A 22,392-nucleotide genomic window follows, 5' to 3' on the forward strand; every position below is an offset into this window, starting at 1 on the left:
TTGTTAGGTTTTAGTTTGAGACAAGAGACATGATCTGCTCTAACTTAACTCTTTGCTAACTATTTCATTGAAAAGCTTATGGGTACAGGTGATGGGATAAAAGAGAACAGAAGATAGGGAGGTCATTTTAGTCTTGGAAAAACATTTTCTACATTAGAAGGGCATCTGGGCAGCTGTCTTTTGGCACATTGAAGCAGCCTGCTTGGTGGTAGATGTTTTGAAGCCTGACTTTAATCTCATTTGCTTGATGAGATGCTCTGTGTGTTCTGACACTTCAGGGACATGCCATAGATATATATAGATATATATATTTTTTATTGGAGTATAATTGCTTTATAGTGTTGTGTTAGTTTCTGCCGCACAGCGAAGTGAATTTTTTTTATCTGAATGAGAATTCTGTTGTGGGTAAAAGTTTGGGTTCGTACTTCTGATTCCCCTTTCATTAAGGGAAAGAAACACAGAGTCAGAGAAATAGACTCGTTCATAGAGGAGATAATGGTACAGAATCCCAACAACTATTTCCTTCACTTTTTTTTTTTTAATATTTATTTATTTTATTCTTTATTTATTTTGGCTGCTCCAGGTCTTAGTTGAGGCACACGGGATCTTTAGTTGCAGCATGCGGGATCTGTTCCCTGACCAGGGATTTAACCCGGGCCCCCTGCCTTGGGAGCATGGAGTCTTACCCACTGGGCCACCAGGGAAGTCCCTCCTTCACTTTAATGTATTCAGATCCACCTATTAATTTTGGTTTAATTCAGGCTCCTGACCTAGTTTTTCCAGAATTTGGTAAGGGGCCAGAGAGGTGATACAGAGATGTCAGAAGTAGGCCACCCTAGGTTGGGATGGCTTATTTGCTACTAAAAGTCTGACCACAGAGTTGACTGAGAATTTAAAGCAAAACAACATACCTGTTCACTCAAGTATTTGATAAATATAGAACTATGACAGTGGCTAATAGTATCTGGAATAATTGTTGATAATTTTTAAATTGATGACATTCATGGTTGCTGAGCAAGATGCATCTAAAGTGATGAGTGGGTTATAGCATCAGGTTTGCCTTGGGATTTTTCCTCCTTGATGGTGATTTCTGCGTGCATGCATGTGTATGTATGTGTGCGTGTGTAGGTTTTTTTTTTTTTTTTGCAGTACGCGGGCCTCTCACTGCTGTGGCCTCTCCCGTTGCGGAGCACAGGCTCTGGACGCGCAGGCTCAGTGGCCATGGCTCACGGGCCCAGCCGCTCCGCGGCATGTGGGATCTTCCCGGACCGGGGCACGAACTCATGTTCCCTGCATCGGCAGGCAGACCCTCAACCACTGCGCCACCAGGGAAGCCCCGTGTGTAGGTTTGAGAATCATCATTCTTTATCCTCTTCCTTTTCCTAGGGCATATGCGGCCAGCAAAGAATCACATGCAACTTTGGTGTTTCATAATCTCTTGGGTGAAATTGACCAGCAGTATAGCCGCTTCTTGCAAGAGTCCAATGTTCTCTATCAGCACAACCTGCGAAGAATCAAGCAGTTCCTTCAGGTGTGATGAGAAACTGAACCCTCAGAGGAGGGTTTTATCTTTCTTTCCTGAAAGTTTCTTTTCTCATTTGGCTAAATAATGAGAACATATCTTGTACTTTACATCCAAGGAGAAGTAACTAGCCCTTTGAGTATCGTTGCCTGAAATTCACTTCTTTGGTTCACTGAAATAATAATGTGATTGCTGTGTTAATCGTGTTATGTTAGTATGTTAATAACATGATTGTGATGAGGGCAGATGACTAGGAAGATGACTCTTACTTTTCAGTGTTAAAGGTTCGACCATAAATGGATACTCCTTGACAAAGTCAGTTGCCTCCCTGTAAGACTGGGATAACACACTGTCCAAAGACAGACGACCAAGCCTTCTCTCAGTGAAGTACAGCTCCTCATTACTGCCTTTCTTCCTCTCTTCTTCCCTTCATCTCCCACTATTTGCAGCCAGGCTCTAAGGTCTTTGCTGTGTTGTTTCATGTAGTAAATGTCACACTTTCCCTAATTTATGAGGAAGTTAGCAAAGTTCAGTCCGCATCTCCTTAGTCTGCTGCCACTTTTCATTCTCTTTCTCTTCTACGTACAGAGCAGATACCTTGAGAAGCCAATGGAGATTGCCCGAATTGTGGCCCGGTGCCTGTGGGAAGAGTCCCGCCTCCTCCAAACTGCAGCCACTGCAGCCCAGGTGAGGCCTGGGAAGAAACAAAGTGCTGTTGAAATGTGCTTCCTTTGTGTGTACAAAGATGTGCTTGCTCTTCCAGGGTCTTTAGGATGTGCACTGACCTATGGGGAGAAGTGGGTGTTCGGGGTTTTGGGGTTCTTTGGTTTTTGTTGTTGTTTGGGTTTTTTTTGGTTATTTTGGCCATGCCACACGTGGCATGTGGGATCTTAGTTCCCTGACCAGGGATTGAACCTGCGCCCCTTGCATTGGAAGCACAGAGTTTTAACCACTGGACCACCAGGGAAGTCCCTGGGTTTTGTTTTATACAATGAAAATAACATTTTTTTCCTGCATATAAAATGCATTCTACTTTTTAAGAAAAACTTTAAAACATTACAGAAAATTACAAGAAAGAAAGTTAAAAAACAAAGACCTGAAATGTCCCTCATTCCTCTTTTTTTTAACATCTTTATTGGAGTATAATTGCTTTACAATGGTGTGTTAGTTTCTGCTGCATAACGAAGTGAATCAGCTATACGTACACATATATCCCCATATCTCCTCCTTCTTGCGTCTCCCTCCCACCCTCTCTATCCCTCCCCTCTAGGTGGTCACAAAGCACCAAGCTGATCTCCCTGTGCCATGTGGCTGCTTCCCACTAGCTGTCTCTTTTATATTTGGTAGTGTATATACGTCCACGCCACTCTCTCACTTCTTCCCAGCTTACCCTTCCCCCTCCCCGTGTCCTCAAGTCCATTCTCTATGTCTGTGTCTTTATTCCTGTCCTGACCCTAGGTTCTTCATGACCATTTTTTTTTTTTTAGATTCCATATATATGTGTTAGCATACGGTATTTGTTTTTCTCTTTCTGACTTACTTCACTCTGTATGACGGACTCTAGGTCCATCCACCTCCCTATAAATAACTCAATTTCGTTTCTTTTTATGGCTGAGTAATATTCCATCGTGTATATGTGCCACATCTTCTTTATCCATTCATGTGTCGAGGGACACTTAGGTTGCTTCCATGTCGTGGCTATCGTAAATAGTGCTGCAGTGAACATTGTGGTACGTGACTCTTTTTGAATCATGGTTTTCTCAGGGTATATGCCCAGTAGTGGGATTGCTGGGTCATATGGTAGTTCTATTTTTAGTTTTTTAAGGAACCTCCATACTGTTCTCCATAGTGGCTGTATCAATTTACATTCCCACCAACAGTGCAAGAGGGTTCCCTTTTCTCCACACCCTCTCCAGCATTTATTGTTTGCAAATTTTTTTGGTGATGGCCATTCTGACTGGTGTGAGGTGATACCTCATTGTAGTTTTGTTTTGTATTTCTCTAATGATTACTCACTCCTCTCTTCATTGTCTTTTCCCAGGAATCCAACATTAATAGTCGGATATATATATTTTCATACCTTTCTCCAGGCTCCTATAAACTACAGAAAATACACACACACACATTATATTTAAATTGGTTTACTTTTCTGCGCCTTGCTTTTTTCATTTAATTATGTCATGTAAATGCTTCTAAGTCAAGTAGTATAAAGCTAACTCACTTAATTTGCTGCATAATACTCTGTGGTATAGATCTGCTGTAGTTTATTCAGTTATTACCCCTTCGATAGACAGTCACTTCTTTCTGGGTTTTTTTTTTCCTCCACTGTAAACACTAGTGCAATGCCTCCCTATATATCTTTATATATTCATGCTTTGATTTCTCTACTATGGATTTACAGGCATGGACTTGTTAGGTCAAGGGGTGTGTGCGTGTGTGTGTATAAAATATATATAAATTTTTTATAGATAGTTCTGGATTGCTTTCCCCAAAGGCTGGAACAGTTCACATTTGCACCAGAAGGATATGACAATGTATTATTCTTGGGAGCCACCTGGGGGGATGGTTTGGAATTGAATCATTCAGGTTCATATGCATTTCTCTTTGTGGTTAAGTTTGAGAATAATCTCACTAGAGCTAGAGATACAATTAGTTTAGGGAATAGGGATTATGTGATGCTAACAGGCCCATTGGGGGAACACATATTGATATATGATAGTCATATCTATCTATCTAGATCGTCTAATCTATTATGTGTATATGTGTATGTGTATCCTACTGTGTGCTGGTTGTTATGGCACCCTGCTTTAGAGGAGGTTGTGGTCTGGGAGAAACAGAAAATCAAACAACTTTATAATGCAATAAAATACAAATTATTAAAATATACTAAAAAATGAAAAAACTTAATTAGATCAATAACCATAAAAATATATTGAAAAAGAGTTGAAAAAAATTACACTCCCCATCCCACCAAAAAAGCCAATAGGCCAGATGGTTTAAAAGTTTTAACAAACTTTTGTGGTACAAATTGTTCCAGTATCATTTAAACTCTTCCAAAGTGTAGGGGAGAAAACGAGATGTTTCCAGCTTATTTTATTTTATTTTATTTTATTTTTCCAGCTTATTTTATGAGGCTAGAATAATGCTAATATCAAGACCTAAAAAGACAGTGTAAGTAAAGAAAAGGTTAGGATTTTTGCATCCTGCTTAGTATACAAAGCATGGTTTATATTCTAGGAATGCAAGGGTGGCTTAACATTAGGGATTCTATTAATGTAATTCATTAAATTAGTAAGTTAAGAAGAAAAATTGTATTTTTGTTAGATGACAAAATTTAGTGTCCATTCTAGATTTTAAAAATAAGGAACTTTCGGGCTTCCCTGGTGGCGCAGTGGTTGAGAGTCCGCCTGCCGATGCAGGGGACGTGGGTTCGTGCCCCGGTCTGGGAGGATCCCACATGCCGCGGAGCGGCTGGGCCCGTGAGCTATGGCCGCTGAGCCTGTGAGCCATGGCTGCTGAGCCTGCGCTTCCGGAGCCTGTGCTCGGCATCGGGGGAGGCCACAACAGTGAGAGGCCCGCGTACTGCAAAAAAAAAAAAAAGGAACTTTCTTAACAAAAAAAAGAATATTTGTCAGAAACCAAAGGGAACATGATGTACAGTGGTGAAGCACTAATCTCATTAAAAACAGTTACAAGATTGAGGGTGCCTCCTGCCATTGGTATTTTTCTGACAGATCTAGCCATTGTAATAAGACAGAAAAAGGGAGTGTTAATGTTGGAAAGCAAAAGACAAACTTTTAAAAAAACAAAACACAATTATTGGAACTAACAAGGGTTCAGAAAAGTGATTGTGTTCAAGATAAATGTTTTAAGAATCAGTAGTTCTCTTATACAATAGCAATAATAACCCTCCATTACATGACAATGTAATGGAAGCAAAGATTTTCATAACAGGAAAGACATGTATATGATATGCATATATTATTGAAATGTATGATAAAATGTCTAGAAGGATATATACCGAAGCATTAATGTTGTTGGTTACAGGAGACTTATTTAATTTCCCTGAGGTGTTTTCTTTAATATCGTATAATCAGGGAATTTTTTTTCTTTTTTTTCCCCCTTCTTGTAATAAAAATATGGTAGAGTACACATAACATGAAATTTACCATCCCTTCTCTTTTTCTTTTAGCTGTGCTGTGCAGCTTATGGTTGGGATCTTAGTTCCCCGACCAGGGATCAAACCCATGCCCCTGCAGTGGAGGCGTGGAATTCTAACCACTGGTGCGCCAGGGAATTCCTGCATCATAACCATTTTTAAGTGTAGCATTCAGTAGTGTTAAGTTCATCACATTGTTGTGAACCAATCTCCAGAACTTTTTTCATCTTGCAAAACTAAAATTCTATGTTTATTAGACTGTAGCTCCCCATTCCCCCTGGACCCTGGCACCACCATTCTAACTTCCTGTCTCTATGAATTTGACTACTCTGTGTACCTCATATAAATGGAATCATACAGTGTGTGTCTTTTTGTGACTGGCTTATTTCACTTAGCATAAAGTCCTTAAGGTTTATCCATGTTGTAGCAGGTGTCAGAATTCCCTTCCTTTCAAAGGCTGAATACTATTCATTGTGTGGCCCTGTCACATTTTATTTATTCATTCATCTGTTGATGGACACTTGGGCGGCTTCCACCTTTTGGCTATTGTGAAGAATGCTGCTATGAACATGGGTGTACAATTTTTTCTTTTATTTATTTATATTTATTTAAATTTATTTTCGACTGCGTTGTGTCTTCATTGGTACGGGCTTAGTTGCTCCGTGGCATGTGGCATCTTCCCGGACCAGGGCTCAAACCCGCGTCCCCTGCATTGGCAGGCGGATTCCCAACCCCTGCACCACCAGGGAAGTCCCCAGTTTTTTCTTTTTAAAGACAAAAATGTAGCAGGAACAAAGAAGAAAGCACATCTAAGACTAATTGAGAGAGTCAGGGACGGCATCATACAGAAAGGAGAGGTACTGTTTGAGCCGAGACTCAATGCTTATTGTATGGGCATCAGGCAGATGGTAAGGAGACCACAGTGTAGGGAGAAAGAAGATCGTGTTCAGACAGAAACAGGACTGCATGTATTCTTGGGAGAAGTGTAGAAAGTTCAGCATCTGACTGGGTAAAGGAAGATAAGGTGGTCAAGGGCCACATCATGACCATCTTCTTAGTTACTCATGCCTGGCAATTTGGCCTTGGAAGAGCAGTTTACCACAAGGGCCTTGGGCCCAGACCTCCTGGGTTTGAATGCCATAGTTCTGCCACTTGCTGTGTAACCTCAGGCAAACTGTTGACTCTCTGTGTTCCTCCACTGGGAATGATAATAGCACCGACTTCATAGAATTAAATTAATTCCTGTGTGTAAGATGCATAGAACAGTACCTGACACATAAATACGAAATAAATGTTAACTGTTTTCTCTTGCTGCTATCATCATCCTCATCTTCATCCTCATCCTCCTCATCCTCATCCTCACCACATCTGTAGGAAATGGGGACCAACTAAAGAATTTTAAGCAGAAAGCTGATAGACTCGGATGTGGATGAGGGGGTAACTGATAATACTCACTGTTCAAGACTCGGGCGTCAGGGAGGTTAGCCAAATGGCACTTGTCTGTGTATCACTAGAGTTTGCTGTTGTGGAGAACCTTTATGTTTGCATCCTGTTCCATAAGATAAAAATAATCAATTTAAGCCCATTTGGATAGAGGCACTAACTTTGCCATGAGAGTTAGAAAAGCAGTAAGTGTCCCAAGAATGGTCCCAATCGTATTGATCAGGGGCTGGCAAACAACACCCAGGGCCCAAATCCCGCCTGCTGCGTGTTTTTGTAAATGAAGTGTTTTTGGAACACAGTCGCACACATTCACGTATGCACTGTCTCTGGCTGCTTTCATGCCGCAGTGGCAGGGCTGGGTAGTTATACAGTCATACAGACTGTATGGCCGAAAAAGCCAAAAAATACTTACCACCTGGCCCTTAGACAAAAAGTTTGCAGCCCGTAATAGAGAGCTACCTCAGCCCAGGCCTCACTGTTGTTTTGTCTGTTTACATCATCTCGCATATTCCCACCTGCCTTTCATGGGTAAAGCCCGAGGAGACAGGAAGACAGGTGAGTGTGATCCCTTGTCTCCCAGGGCTCTCAGTCTAATTGGGTGATAGGTGCACAAACACTTCAAGGGAGAAAGACGTAGAGGAGGATGTGAGTACTTTTGCTTCAGGAAGTTGAACAAGGTTTCACAGGGGAGCAAACATTTGCACCGGGTTTGAAGGTGAGTGAGTTCAGCTGTGCTAGGCTGAGTGGACAGGGGGCCCGGAGTCAGTGTGGAAACACGTTATGTGTGGGGAAGGGGGGGTAGTTTGCAGTGACACAAGCACAGGGAGGGAAGGTTTCAGTTGTTGGATTGCGTGAAACATCTGTCTGTGCTGGGCTGGGACGTTTATACCTGGAAGCAGTGGAGAACCAATAGATTTTACTAACGTATCAGAAGCAGGTTTCTGTGGGTAATGACTGATCACATCTATTTTCTCCCTGTAAGTGCAGTACCAATTTAGAAATAGACATGGGAGTTGAATACAGATTAAAATACCAGCTGTATTGTTGGTAAACAAGACCAAATACGTGACTTGGATGGGTAACCGTGGGGGCTTTATTTATCTATCTATCTACTTATATTGTAGTACAGTTGATTTGTAATGTTTCAGGTGTACAGCAAAGTGATTCAGTTATACATGTACATGTATCTATTCTTTTTCAAATTCTTTTCCCATTTAGGTTGTTACATAACATTGAGCAGTGTTCCCTGTGCTATACAGTAGGTCCTTGTTGTTTAGATACCTGTCCCCTGGGTCAGGTCTTGGGGTGACAGACTGAGTTTGCAGGGGCAGCACTGCCCCAGTCATCCTTATGGAACTTCAAAGCCCACTCACTAATGCCCACTGAACAGAGACATAGGCCTCTAGAACTGCTTCTAGAAACCAGGCCCTCGCTTCTACCCCAGGAGTGCCCCAGGAAGGCAAGAGTGGGAGGAGAGAGGTACCAGCTTAAGTGCTGGCCCCTTCGAAGATCTCCATGTGCTAGAGTCTTTCTCCCAACCTCACTAATCCAATGAGTCACTCCCCCTGTGAAGAGAGTAAGGGTGGAGGTCGCCTTCCCAGAACTTCTAAGGGAAGTCTGTATTCTGTGGGCTTGGACAGGGTCCACTGGAAAAGGAGAGTATGGTTCCCTCTAAAGCTGGCATGTTTTGATCTATTTTGGAGACTTCTGGCAGCAGTGTAGAGAGCAGATTGGAAGTGAGCGAGATTAGACGCAAAGGGATCAACAGTCAGGGCTTGAACTGAGCCAGTGGGGTGAGATATCAGTTGGAGAGATTACGGAATATAGAACCAGGAAGATTTGGTGGCTCAGTGTGAAATCAAAGACAACCCAGAATTTCTAGTTTGGGAAACTGGGTATATAATGTCTTTCTTGGACTCTCAATTCAGTTCCATTGGCTGATATCTCCATCCTATGCCAGTAGCACACTGTCTTGGTCACTTGCAGCTTTTACGTGGTCTTTTTTGTCCGAAGACGTCCTATTACTTTGACAAAACTTATTTGTAAGTTTCATGTGCAATTCGACCTTTTCAAGGCACCAGCCTCCCCTTCTCCCCTGAGATAATATCTCTTGATAGGGAATTTCACCCTGGGACAGAAGGGTTTTTTTATTATCCCACAGAAATGTATTGGACACCCCCATGCTTTTTTTTTTTTTGGCCTCACCTCCTGGAGTGCGGGATTTTAGTTCCTCGACCAGGGATCGAACCCCTGCCCCCTGCAGTGGAAGCATGGATTCTTAACCACTGGACCACCAGGGAAGTCCCCCTGCCCAACGCATTTATTTATTTATTTTTATTTTTTTTAAATTTAATTTTTATTTTATATTGTTTGATTTACAATGTTGTGTTAGTTTCAGGTGTATAGCAAAGTGATTCAGTTATACACATACATATATCCATTCTTTTCCAGAATCTTTCCCATATAGGTTATTAGAGAATACTGAGTAGAGCTCCCCGTGCTATACAGTAGGTCCTGCCCGATGCATTAAAATAGGCATCTAGCATCTGCTGTCATAAATTGTTGTGAATTTTTTAATATATATACTTACCTAGAATGAGTTTTCTGAAGGTAGGGGCTGTGTCTTAGCTCAACATGTAGTCTCCTAGTGCAATACGTAGAGTGGGATTATAGTATGACCTAGAGGTAAAAAGCCAAGGATACAGGTAAAAGTGTGAGAGCTTTCTTGGCACCAAACCGACAGCACCTGGAGAGCACCGGCTGCCATATAACCACCTTTCCCCTCACAGTGGCAGCAGCAGCTCAGGCCAAGCAGGAAGGGTAGTGGGGGTGAATGGGGACTAGACAGAGCTGTTTTTCTCCCCGTATCTCCAGCATTCACATGTACATCGGCTCCCTTTTTTGGCAGCAAGGGGGCCAGGCCAACCATCCCACAGCCGCCGTGGTGACGGAGAAGCAGCAAATGCTGGAGCAACACCTGCAGGATGTCCGGAAGCGTGTCCAGGTGAAGCAGGTCTAGGGCAGGAAGACTTTCCTTGGGGAAGTTGCGTGTGGGTCCTGCCTGTATCTTCTGTGAGGTTTTTAATCCTATTCAGAAACTTCCTTTTCCCTCTCCCCAGGGAAATCCTTTTTACTTCTGTTTTGGTTTGTTTTAAACAGGATCTAGAACAGAAAATGAAAGTGGTAGAGAATCTCCAGGATGACTTTGATTTCAACTACAAAACCCTCAAGAGTCAAGGAGGCAAGTGAATATTAGAGACGTTAAAATCTCCCGTAGAAAGTGAGTTTGTGCTCCTCGAGTCTCAGGACTTGCTTGTTCAGACTCAGGGGAGTGGGTGCTCAGGGGCTGCTGGCGCTTAAGGGAGCCTAGTTACTGAGGATAGGAGTATTCCGTCAGCTCAAGGAGTTTCTCCTTCCTTCTCAGACATGCAAGACCTGAATGGAAACAGCCAGTCAGTGACCAGGCAGAAGATGCAGCAGCTCGAGCAGATGCTTACTGCGCTGGACCAGATGCGGCGAGTAAGAGCAGTGGGCACCTCCACCTCCCTGCCTCCCTCACGTGCAGGACTTGGGCATCTCAGGGAAGAACTTGCTTGTTTTCTAATGAGTTCCTTCTCTGGCATTGACTAAAGACTGTGGTGAGAGACGGTCTGAGGAAATGTTTTCTGACTTTGTTTTTGGTTTCCAACCAGAGCATCGTGAGTGAGTTGGCAGGGCTTTTGTCAGCTATGGAGTACGTACAGAAAACTCTCACGGATGAAGAGCTGGCGGACTGGAAGAGGCGGCAGCAGATTGCTTGCATTGGAGGCCCTCCCAACATCTGCCTAGATCGGCTAGAAAACTGGTAAAACAGGAAAGAGAAGTTTTTCCTTTCTTTTTAGAAAGCTGTGCCAAATTATGGTCAGAACTCTGGTTGCAGCGAGCGCGGGCTGCTCTTCGTTGCGGGGCGCGGGCTTCTCATTGCGGTGGCTTCTCTTGTTGCGGAGCCCAGGCTCTAATGCGCGGGCTCCAGTAGTTGTGGCTCACAGGCTTTAGAGCACAGGCTCAGTAGTTGTGGTGCACGGGCTTAGTTGCTTTGCAGCATGTGGGATCTTCCCGGACCAGGACTCGAACCCATGTACCCTGCATTGGTAGGCGGATTCTTAGCCACTGAGCCACCAGGGAAGTCCCTATATTGCTATATGTTAAATATATTTGACTAATTGAAATAAAGCTTTTGGTGTAACTGTATTTAACACGTGGACTAAATTTTAAATTTTAGTTACTTTAATACTCTCAAATGACATGCTTTCTATAAGGGGAAAAAGTTCAAATACAGGATGTTAATAAAGAGAAGAAAAGACTTTAAGGATCAAATCATGCAGAGGTACTTAGAGTTAAAATTTTGGTGCCTGTCGCTCTAGACATCTGTTGTATATATAAAGATAGAAATCTATACATTTCATATTAGTAGGATCAATCTTTATATGCTCTTCTATAATCCGCTCTTTTACTTTCATTCATTCAGAGAATCTTGATGGAGCACCCTTGATGTGCAAGGCCCAATGATGAATATGCGGCACCAGCTTAAACTGGGAGAAACTTGACATGAATGGGAACCCAGATACACAGAGCATGAAACTGGAAATTTAGGACAGCTCTACATGAGATGCCCGTTTGTTCATATCCTCACTAACCCTGAGCTTTGCTGATTTACTGAGAGCAGTTTTAAATGCTTCCTGACCAGGGAACCAAAAAGCTTAAGTTCTGGGAATGGAGAATGTAGATGCCAGAAGGGAGTCAGTGAGCTCAGAAGTCCTGGTGCCGTCCTCCCTCGCCCCTTGCCTTCCACCTTCTCTCTTTGGGGTCTTTACTAAACTAGTCGGGGGCCATCAAAGAGAGGCACTAATATTCTCCATTCTTGGGGACAGACTTAATCAGCCTTTGTCTCCCTGTGTACTTTATCTATATGCATGTTATCAATATTTTGAAACATAGTATCACATCCTTTGATCCATGGTAGGTGAGGCTGAAAGGGCTCCTGGGGATCATGCAGTTCAATCCCCCATCTCTCAGGCAAGGGGACATCAAGGCCCACGAGAATGAAGGGGCCTGGCCAAGTTTGCACAGATAGTGAGGGACAGAGCTGGCTCAAACCCATCTTCTTGGGCTGTCTGATGTCCTGCGCTTCCCCAGTCCTCACATTTGGGTACAAAGACAAGTTAGGCTGAGGAAAGTGAGCATCAAATTCCTTATTTCATGTTCTCCATACCTGGGTTCTAATGTTTGTCACTTTCCAATGGTAACCCGATTAATGCCTCCTAGTGGCATAAGTTTTGACACTTCTTCCTCTATGCCTGCCTTCCTCTTTGAAATGTAAAATTTTAGGAAGGCACTGTTTTAAAAAGGCAAAATAGGGGGCTTCCGTGGTGGCGCAGTGGTTGAGAGTCTGCCTGCCAATGCAGGGGACACGGGTTCATGCCCCGGTCTGGGAAGATCCCACATGCCGCGGAGCAGCTGGGCCCGTGAGCCATGGCCGCTGAGCCTGCGCATCCGGAGCCTGTGCTCCGCAATGGGAGAGGCCACAACAGTGAGAGGCCCGCGTACCACAAAAAAAAAAGAAAAAAAGAAAAAATTAAAAAGGCAAAATAGGGAATTCCCTGGCGGTCCAGTTGTTAGAACTCAGCACTTTCAGTGCCAGGGACCAGGTTCAGTCCCTGGTCAGGGAACTAAGATCCTGCAAGCCACACAGCATGTACCAAAAAAACCCCAAAAAAGGCAAAAATAAGTTTCCCTTTTCTAATCTAGTGCTGCTGAACTGTGCATTTATAAATGGTCAATTTTATGCTGTGCATATCTTCCCACAATGAAAAATATGCCCCTTTCTTATGTCAGGGGACTGCGTAGAGGTGTTTATACCTGTTGTATTCCCTTCCCCTTCTCCAACTCACCTGTGTACGCGCACTTAGGTAACTGGTGTCTTCCTTATTTTATTGGCAGGATAACCTCATTGGCAGAATCTCAACTTCAGACCCGCCAACAAATTAAGAAACTGGAGGAGTTGCAGCAGAAAGTGAGCTACAAAGGGGATCCCATTGTACAGCACCGGCCAATGCTGGAGGAGAGAATTGTAGAGCTGTTTAGAAACTTAATGAAAAGGTAACTTAGAGTCCCTGTCCCTTTCCCCCATCACCCCCGCCCTCCACCCCCCCTCCCCAAAATGTCATTGAACAAGAGATTGGCTGACTTCCGAGGAACAGGACAGGGACTGGCCCACTGAGTTGTGTGTGAACCACTGCCCTTCTCTTTCCCTTCCAGTGCCTTCGTGGTAGAGCGGCAGCCCTGCATGCCTATGCATCCCGACCGGCCATTAGTCATCAAGACCGGTGTCCAGTTTACAACTAAAGTCAGGTGGGCCACGGAACCTCCACTTCTGGCAGATACTGTATCAAGGGTCACTCTCAGGGCCAGAACAGAGCTGGTGGCCAGGGTTGTTCTGTATCCGCACAGGCAGTACTATGATGGGTATGGAACTTGTTGGCATGATATCAGCTTGCTCTTTGATTCTCCTGTCAAAAGCTAAAGAATGGTAATCTTTTTGAGGTTACCTGGGCATATTCCTATGATTCAGGCCCATTGTATTCCTAAGATTCCAGGCCTAAAGTCTTAAGCCATATGGAATCTCCATCTCTCCTGCAAAAGGGGCAGAATAATGCCAGTTATCTTTTGTTCTTTGAGCCTACTTTTCCCTGAGGATTTTAAGGGAAAGAATAAAGCTTAGTGATAATAGAAGCTAAGAGGCCACAGGGCAGATGGGTGAGGGGCCTGCAGGTGGAGTGTTACTTTCACATTCAAGTCAGAACAGGTAAGCTGGGGTTTGCCCTTCTGCAGTGAAATTTCCCTCCTCAGAAAGGTAGTATGGTGTTAGGTTTCAGGTTTAATAGAAAGAATACCACCTGCAGAGCATGTATTCCTGTAATATTTTTCATGAAATGGCTTTCATTATCCTTTGGTGAATCTCTCACAACTTTATCTAAGTTCTTAGTTCTTAGGCTTTCTTTCAGTCCCTTTTGGCCTGATGCTTGACTTAAGGTCAAACCCAGCACTCGTGGGAAGAGGAATTTGGGATTATGACTTACCTCTTTAGAATTGAAGAGTTAATGAATTTTATATTACTTCAACTAGAAGTTGCTGGGGGAGCCTAGTGACTTTTTTTTTTTAATTGGATGTTTTTTCTTTGCTCTGAAACTTTTTTTTTCTTTCTTTTTTTTTTTGAGATAGATTGCTGGTCAAATTTCCTGAGCTAAATTATCAGCTTAAAATTAAAGTGTGCATTGACAAGTAAGTACTCCTTATCTTAGCTCTTTTTTTTCTTTTTTTTCAAATGAGGGACAGAGAAATGGGAACTTTTACAGACATCATGTGAACTTAGAGGCTTTATCTTCGTTCAGAGATCTTCGTTTCTTTAAAAAGTTTTCAAAAGCCTTGCTGTGCATTGTCATTTATGTGCCTGAACAAAACCACGAAGCTGGCGGCACAGATTTGAGTTGCGATTGCTATTGTCACCTCGAGTCCCTCTTTTTCTTTATTCATTTTTTTACTTATAAATGTAATGTATGCATATTATATAAAACTGAGAATATATGGGAAAATTGATTTTTGTTGCTGTTTCACACTTTACCACATAATGGAATCCTTTTCAGAATTTGACAGTACCTTTAAAAAATTAAAATGCACTTACCCTCTGAAAAGATTAAAAAAGAGAAAATGTAGGTGATATAATTGTTTATCTGGAAATTTCATGAAAATGAATTGGAAAATAGTTACTAATGAAATTAGGGACTTGAGGAAGGTGGTAAGTTTAATAAATAAGCAAAAATTGATTACTTTAACCATAAATTAGCATCAACCAGTTAGAAATTATAATAGAAAAATGATCTCACAATAAGCAACAAAAATTAAAAATATATGGTGATAAACTTAACAGAAATATTTAAGACCTACTTGAAGAACACTGAAAGTTTAGTGAGGAAGTGACCTTTTAAAAATGAGGCGATAAGTCATACTTCTGGATTGAAGACTTAATTTTATTATAAAGATGTTGATTCTTCCCAGTTAATATAGAACCAACCAAAACGTGAATAGGATTTTTAAAAACTCTTGACTTGCTTTTCAAGTTATATCTTAGATGAAAAAAATAAGCAGAGATAGTTTTTAAAAAGGATTTGTTTATTTTAATTGTGATAAACATAAAATTTACCATCTTAGCAATTTAAAATCTTGCCCCAAATACTTCTTTAATAGCATCAAATATCCAGTTACTGTTCAAATTTACCTCATATTTTTTCTGTTTTCTTTTTTTTTTTTTTTTTTTTTTTATTTTTTAATTTTTATTTATTTATGCGGTACGCGGGCCTCTCACCGCTGCGGCCTCTCCCGTTGCGGAGCACAGGCTCCGGACGCGCAGGCTCAGCGGCCATGGCTCACGGGCCCAGCCGCTCCGCGGCATGTGGGATCCTCCCGGACCGGGGCACGAACCCGTGTCCCCCGCATCGGCAGGCAGACTCTCAACCACTGCGCCACCAGGGAAGCCCCTCTTTTCTTTTTTATGGATGTATAGTTGATGTCAACCGTTTGTAAGGGTACAGTTCAGCAGTGTTGCGTATATGGACACTGTTGTGCAACAGATCTCCAGAACTTTTTCATCTTATAAAACTGAAACTCTATATCCATTGAAGAACAAATCCCCATTTCCCTCTCCCTCCAGCGCCTGACAACCACCAGAATGGTGGTTCTTTTGCTATTCACTCTCCAAAAGAATTTTTTTAACAAATAAAAATTATGGGGGGTGGCATGGGAAGCTGCCTTGCCCAATATTAAAATGTATCACAAAGTTTCAGTTGCTAAATGAGTGTGTTACCAGGGCAGGAATAAACTGATCATTGAAGCAAAATCTAAAGTCCAAAAATAGACTTCAGGTTTATATAAGGAATTAATATACGTTTTAATTGATATCTTAAATTAGCGAGGGAAGCGTGGATTATTCAGTAAGTCGTCTTAGGGAAACTTGGTATTGGGGGGATTTGAGTAAGAAGTTAAACGTTTCACTGTCCATCAGAATAAATTCTAGATATATCTTAAAAGCACAGCAAACGTATAATATAATGGTGGTAAAAATGGCAACCACTTTCGGAAAACAACTTGGCACTTTCCTAAAAAGTTAAACATGCACCTACCCTATGACCTAACCATTCCACTCCTAGGTATTTACCCAAGAGAAATGAAAGCGTGTGTCCACACAAAGGGTTGTACAGGAATCTTCGTTAATAGACGAGTGTCCATCAACAGGTGAATAAACAGTTGGTGGTATATCCATGCAACGGAATATTATTCACCAACAAAAAGGAATGAGCGATTGATACCCACAACACAAGGATAAATCTCCAAATTAGTAGAATGAGAGAAGCCAGACCAAGAAAAACACAGTACATACTTCATGTTGTCACTTATATAAAATTCTAGAAGTGCGAATGAATCTGTCATGACTGAGAGCAGATCATTGGTTGCCTGGGGACAGGGGTGGGTGGAGTGTGGGATTGGGGAATGGGTCACATAAGGGCGTGGGGAAACTTGGGAATGCTGGATATGTTCATTATCTTGATTGGGCTGATGTCCCAGGTGTGTATAGTATACATATATCAAACCTCATCAAATTGTGCATTTTATATATGCAGTTTATTATTTGTCAATTATATCGAAGGTATACAAAAAAAAAAGAATGTGGAAAAAAAAGTAAATATAGGCTAGACATGAGGGAAAATTTTCTGATAGTGAGAACTTTAAGTTCTCAAATGTGATATATGGGGAATTCCCTGGCAGTCCAGTGGTTAAGACTGAGCTTTCACTGCCGAGGGCCTGGGTTCAATCTCTGGTCAGGGAAGTAAGGTCCCACAGCTGCATGGCCAAAATAAATAAATAAAAATAAATAAAATAAAATGTGGTATATGGAAAGGTATCTTTTGAATGGTTTAAAAGTTGATCCATTTTAATCTGTAAACTCCCACAGAATGTGCTGTTTAATAAATAGTAGCTGTTTTTCTAAAAGTATAAGTGAGTATATAGCAATGGAGAAGGACTTTTTAAACAGAACTAAAATAATTTTAAAAAGAAAACACTGAGAAATGGTGACTATATAAAAAACGAAATATTCAAAAACACAGGGAACACACTGGGAAGAATATTTCAGCTACATCAATGGGATGCTCTGAGTTACAGGTAACAGTAAACCTCTGCAGAAAACCCAGTGTGGCTTAAATAATAAGGAAATTTGCAACCCAGTTTAACTAGAAATGCAAAGTTAGAACAGGTTTCTGACGGTGAGATCAGTGACTCAGTTGATGTCGTCAAGGACCCAGAATCTTCCGTCTCTCTTCTCTGCCACCATAAGTGTCACTGGCCATAAGTGTCTAGGGTTCCCTTGTGGGTTGCTGCATGTTTGCTTGTGGTAGTTAAGGCCACATGCCTCCTTGCTCATGTTCAGCTGAAGCTATGGAATGTAAGTACAGCCTGAGAGAGAATCCTTCCCAATCTGATTGAGACAGTAAAGGTCCTGTCCTCACCCCTGGACTGCTGCACTGTGGGCATGCTCTGTTCTGGTGAGCTTCATGATCAGGATCCCCTGGAGGTGGGGATGGGAAAGATACTTGACAGAGTCAAGGTTCTGTTAGGAAGAGGGGAGTAGAGTTTGGGTAGGCAACCAGCTGTGTCTACTACTTCAGCATGTATAGGATTGTTAATTTCACATAGAAAATGTAATTGAGTCATTTACAGAAATCCCCAGGAGAACAGCAGTTTTTCCATCAGAATAAATTATAGGTGTTCAAAGTAGTCTTTTGAAGAAACTCAGGGCCTTTTTTGTTACCACTGGTTTGTGTTCTTAACAGAGACTCCGGGGATGTTGCAGCTCTCAGAGGGTAAGTTCAGCCTGGAGGCTTCCTTGTGTTCCCGTTTAATCTAACTTTGTCCTCTGACCACTCGCTCACCTATGTGGTTGGTTTTTTTCTCCTGTGATTCAGATCCCGGAAATTTAACATCCTGGGCACAAACACGAAAGTGATGAACATGGAAGAGTCTAACAACGGCAGCCTCTCCGCAGAGTTCAAACACTTGGTACACGGGAGAAGCCTGGACTCACCTTCTCCCAGGGCCTCTGGCAGGGGGAGTGGTTAGGGGAGAGCCTCAGGTGACAGGGGATGCTCTTTGCTTTTCTTACAGACCCTGAGAGAGCAGAGATGTGGTAACGGGGGCCGAGCCAACTGCGACGTAAGTTTTGTTGGGGATGAAAGCCAAACTATAGGAGGGTTTTCTTTGAGCAGGAGAGAAAAAGAGCCTTCTTACTGCCCAGACGTAGAGACACCTGACCAGCTGCAGTCACCACAGGCCAACATGACACATCAGAAGTCACTCATGCCTTGGAGTACTCTGGCTCGGAGCATTTCCTTGATTGTCCGGGGAGTTAGCTCATCATTAAGGAGTGGAAAGTCCCTTGCCCACACCCGTGTAGTGGAAAAGAAGCCTTCCACCTTGCCTGGGACTTTCCAAATTCCCCTTCCAACTTCTGTGCGCTGACATGGCTTGGCTCAGCTTTTGGTGACCTGTTTTGGTCACTGAGGCAGGATGGAAGGTTTCAACAAATCCGAATTAAACACTTTACCGAAAGAAAAAGAACAAAGCAATACGAATCCCCTTATTTCTTCTCTGCCTCCCATTTATTCAGATTATTGGACTCTTAGTGTTAGGAATAAACTTAAGGGACTTCCCTGGCGGTCCAGTGGTTAAGAATCAGGGCTTTCACTGCCATGGACCTGGGTTTGATCCCTGGTTGGGGAACTAAGATCCCATAAGTCACGTGGCATGGCCAAAAAAGAAAAAAAAGAATAAACTTAAAAAAAAAAAGGTAAATGTGACCAAAAACTAGTTTTAAATATTTTTAAAATAAAACTGTGACACCCTATTCTTTTTCTGATATTTGTCCCCTGAGCTATTGTTACCCTCTTCTCTAGAACGTAGCAGGCCTTTTGGAAAAAAAAAAACAAAAAAAAATGAATTTATAGTACTTGACAGCAGTTAAAAAGTGAGGTATGCAATGATACAGGAAAATGTATGTGGCATATTTATTTAGGAAAAAAAGATGTAAAATAATTTGAGTAGTATATTAGTATATTTGTTTAAAAAAACTTACACTGTATTTTGTCTGTTCATGTCTGCATTACAAAATTCTAGAGGAATATCTACCAAACAGTGCTGCTGTTCTTATCCAGGGCTACTCTGTACTATCTCTGTAATATTTGCATTTAAACTGAACGTGTATTACTTTTGTAATTAGAAAAAGCATTTTAAATATGAATCGGAATTTCTAATAATTCATTGGCAATTCTCATTCAAAATAATGTCGCTATATTGCTGGTGGGAGTATAAATTGTTACAGTCACTTTGGAAAACAATTGGGCATTATAAAAATGAACATACCCTGTAAACCAACAGTACCACTCCCAGGATTTAACAATAGAGGAATCTTTGCACATAGGTAGCAGGAGATATGTACAAAATGTCAGAGCAGCCTGATTGTAAGCCCTAAATACAAACCAAATGCCATCAGCACTAGAGTGGATAAATGATCTGCAGTATAGTCAGGTGATGGAATACTATACAGCTGTGAAAATGGAGAAATTGCAGGTGCACACAGCTACATGGATGTGAAAAGCAAGTCACAAAAGAATACACAGGGTGTGATTCCATATATATAAGATGGAACTAAACAAACGAAACCACACATACATTGTTTAGAGGTATAAATGTGGTAAAACCATAAAGAAGAGCTAGGAAATGATGAACTCAAAAGACAAAATAGCCATTAATTCTGAGGGAGGAGGCACAGGGATGGATGGGGTTGGGAAGGGTGCCCAGAGAACCTCAGTAGTGATGGTCTTTCCCTTAAACTGGGCGGTGGGTACACAGGTGTTCACTGTTTTGTCATTCTTTGTGCCTTACCCATTTTATACATAACCTATTGGATCTCCTTAGTATCACAATAAAGCTAGTAGGAGGTCAGGTTGAGGCCCATAGCACTGGAGAGTGATAGTGTTGAAGAGACCACGTGCCCCAGTTGTGTCTGTGGCCACCTGGTGGGTTGCCCTTCTGGATGGTGTAGTGGTGGCGTCAGGACTGAATACCATCCTCTCTGAGGAACAGCGTCCTTCTTCTTCTTGTAGGCCTCCCTGATTGTGACTGAAGAGCTGCACCTGATCACCTTTGAGACTGAGGTGTATCACCAAGGCCTCAAGATTGACCTAGAGGTGGGTTCTGTGACAGAACTGGGTAGGGCTGCACGCAGTGGTAATTCAGGACAAGACTTTTTCTAGTTGAGGTTTTTACTCCAGAAGGTGGAATGGTGACTCTTTGCTAAGCACTGTGTTTACTTTTGCTTCTCTTCCTCCCCAAAATCCTTAGTATCCCACCTGAGAGTAAAGTCTTGCCTGAGTGCTTAGAAGATACATGTCTACTCAGCTTTCAGCAAACTTGATATAAAAACTCATATTTAGACATTGATCATAGCTGACTTTATAAAGTTTGGGCAAAACAGTCTTTCAACAACCAATGTCTTTAGTATACAGACAATCATGGCATTTACATGCTCTTTCCCCAACTTTCTTGATCTTTAAATTAAAGATACACCGGGAAAAGGAGGAACCCTAGTCTTTGATCCCTGGGACCTCTCTGTTTAATGGGCAGGTACAGCTTCCATTTCGTGGAGGATGCCTTGCAGGTGTTTTAAATGGGGAATCCGTGGACTGTGAGTCCACCGTGAGCAAGTTAGCTTTACAAGTTCCTGGTGATGTTCAGACAGCCGCCAAGTTCGGCATTCTTTCCGCTCTGGCTGTTGAGCTGACTCAGCCCCGCTCCTCCCCGAGGGCTGGAAGCGGGTGTGCTCCACCACGGCCTGTCCTTTATTCCAAACCCTGCGGGATATGCTGGATATGCGTGAAGAGGTTTGGGAAACCACGAGGGCCTTCTGCCTCCCAGCTCATTCCCCGCTCCCTCCACAGACCCACTCCTTGCCAGTTGTGGTGATCTCCAACATCTGTCAGATGCCCAATGCCTGGGCATCCATCCTGTGGTATAACATGCTGACGAACAACCCCAAGGTGAGTTGGGCCCCCATTTTTCCTGAGACTTCTCGGTGCCTCGGGGCTGTCACAGTACCTAGCGCAGCTCATCAGGCACCGCCCTCTCATCTAAAGGGGTAAACGTGTCATTTCCAATAGAACGTGAACTTTTTCACCAAGCCCCCAATTGGAACGTGGGATCAAGTGGCCGAGGTGCTGAGCTGGCAGTTCTCCTCCACCACCAAGCGCGGGCTGAGCATCGAGCAGTTGACAACGCTGGCGGAGAAACTCTTAGGTCAGCGCTTTACCTCTTCTCCCCTCACCCTCCTCGGAAAAGGAATCTGGCCCATGGGGCTGTTCATTCAGAAGAGTTTACTGAGCAAGGTGCTGTGCCGGGGCCAGAACACATGTGCTCCAGCAGGTCAGGGAGTCAGGACACAGAGGAGGTGTGCATCCTGGGGGTTGTTTTTATGAGGCGGGAGGCAGATTTCTTTTTCCCTTGGTGGCTGTCTCCCTCACCCTTCCAGGGCACTACTTTATCCAACCATTGGAAGATATTTTAAGTGCGTGTTAGAGCTAGAAGCTTGGTATCCCTGTCTGTTTCTTCAAGAAACCGTAGGCTTGTTTTTAATTTTCTCCCTGGAAACAAAGCCTTAGTAGAATGCTTTGCGTGCTACCTATGCTTTGTTCTATGCTGCCACCACATGTGACCCTGTAACTCAAGCTGTCAGCTTCTTAGTGTGTGCTGCTGGTCCCCGGACCACCACACGAGGCTAGTAAGGGCAGCTGGACTAAACAACAGCTGGGGTTGGGGGGTGTCAAATGATGGGGTCGGGTGTGGGGCGGACGGGTGCTCCATCTGCACACAACAGTGGCAACATTCAAATACACGAAAACCAACGGTTTCAGGGCCTATCGGGGGGCAGTTGTGCACGTGTTCTGTTTGAAGAAATAAGATCTTGATCCAAAACTGAAAATTATACTACTTTATTATTTTTTTCCTTCAGGACCTGGTGTGAACTATTCAGGGTGTCAGATCACGTGGGCTAAATTTTGCAAAGTAAGCAACCGTGTGAACTCCGTGTGGCTGCCTCACAGAAGGGGGAGGGGGAGGGGGAGGGGTG

The 22,392-nt window shown here is 42.8% G+C and overlaps 1 protein-coding gene across 4 annotated transcripts in view; it reads left to right on the forward strand.

Annotated features, from left to right (window-relative positions):
* The window catches only part of STAT3 (signal transducer and activator of transcription 3), a 65,250-nt gene that overhangs the window by 35,258 nt on the left and 7,600 nt on the right, over positions 1–22,392 (forward strand). For all 4 annotated transcript variants that reach the window (XM_024745423.1, XM_024745413.1, XM_024745431.1 and 1 more), the window contains exons 3-18: positions 1,387–1,531; positions 2,111–2,209; positions 10,033–10,128; positions 10,284–10,365; positions 10,549–10,643; positions 10,817–10,968; positions 13,104–13,262; positions 13,422–13,514; positions 14,385–14,444; positions 18,047–18,076; positions 18,179–18,272; positions 18,378–18,425; positions 20,375–20,458; positions 21,209–21,307; positions 21,428–21,563; positions 22,276–22,328. In XM_024745423.1, coding sequence (XP_024601191.1) covers positions 1,387–1,531; positions 2,111–2,209; positions 10,033–10,128; positions 10,284–10,365; positions 10,549–10,643; positions 10,817–10,968; positions 13,104–13,262; positions 13,422–13,514; positions 14,385–14,444; positions 18,047–18,076; positions 18,179–18,272; positions 18,378–18,425; positions 20,375–20,458; positions 21,209–21,307; positions 21,428–21,563; positions 22,276–22,328 — 1,525 coding nt within the window. The remainder of the gene's footprint in view (positions 1–1,386; positions 1,532–2,110; positions 2,210–10,032; positions 10,129–10,283; positions 10,366–10,548; positions 10,644–10,816; positions 10,969–13,103; positions 13,263–13,421; positions 13,515–14,384; positions 14,445–18,046; positions 18,077–18,178; positions 18,273–18,377; positions 18,426–20,374; positions 20,459–21,208; positions 21,308–21,427; positions 21,564–22,275; positions 22,329–22,392) is intronic.

The sequence above is a fragment of the Neophocaena asiaeorientalis genome, unplaced genomic scaffold (assembly GCF_003031525.2).
Source record: "Neophocaena asiaeorientalis asiaeorientalis breed wild unplaced genomic scaffold, Neophocaena_asiaeorientalis_V1.1 scaffold1, whole genome shotgun sequence".
NCBI classification, from domain to species: domain Eukaryota; kingdom Metazoa; phylum Chordata; class Mammalia; order Artiodactyla; family Phocoenidae; genus Neophocaena; species Neophocaena asiaeorientalis.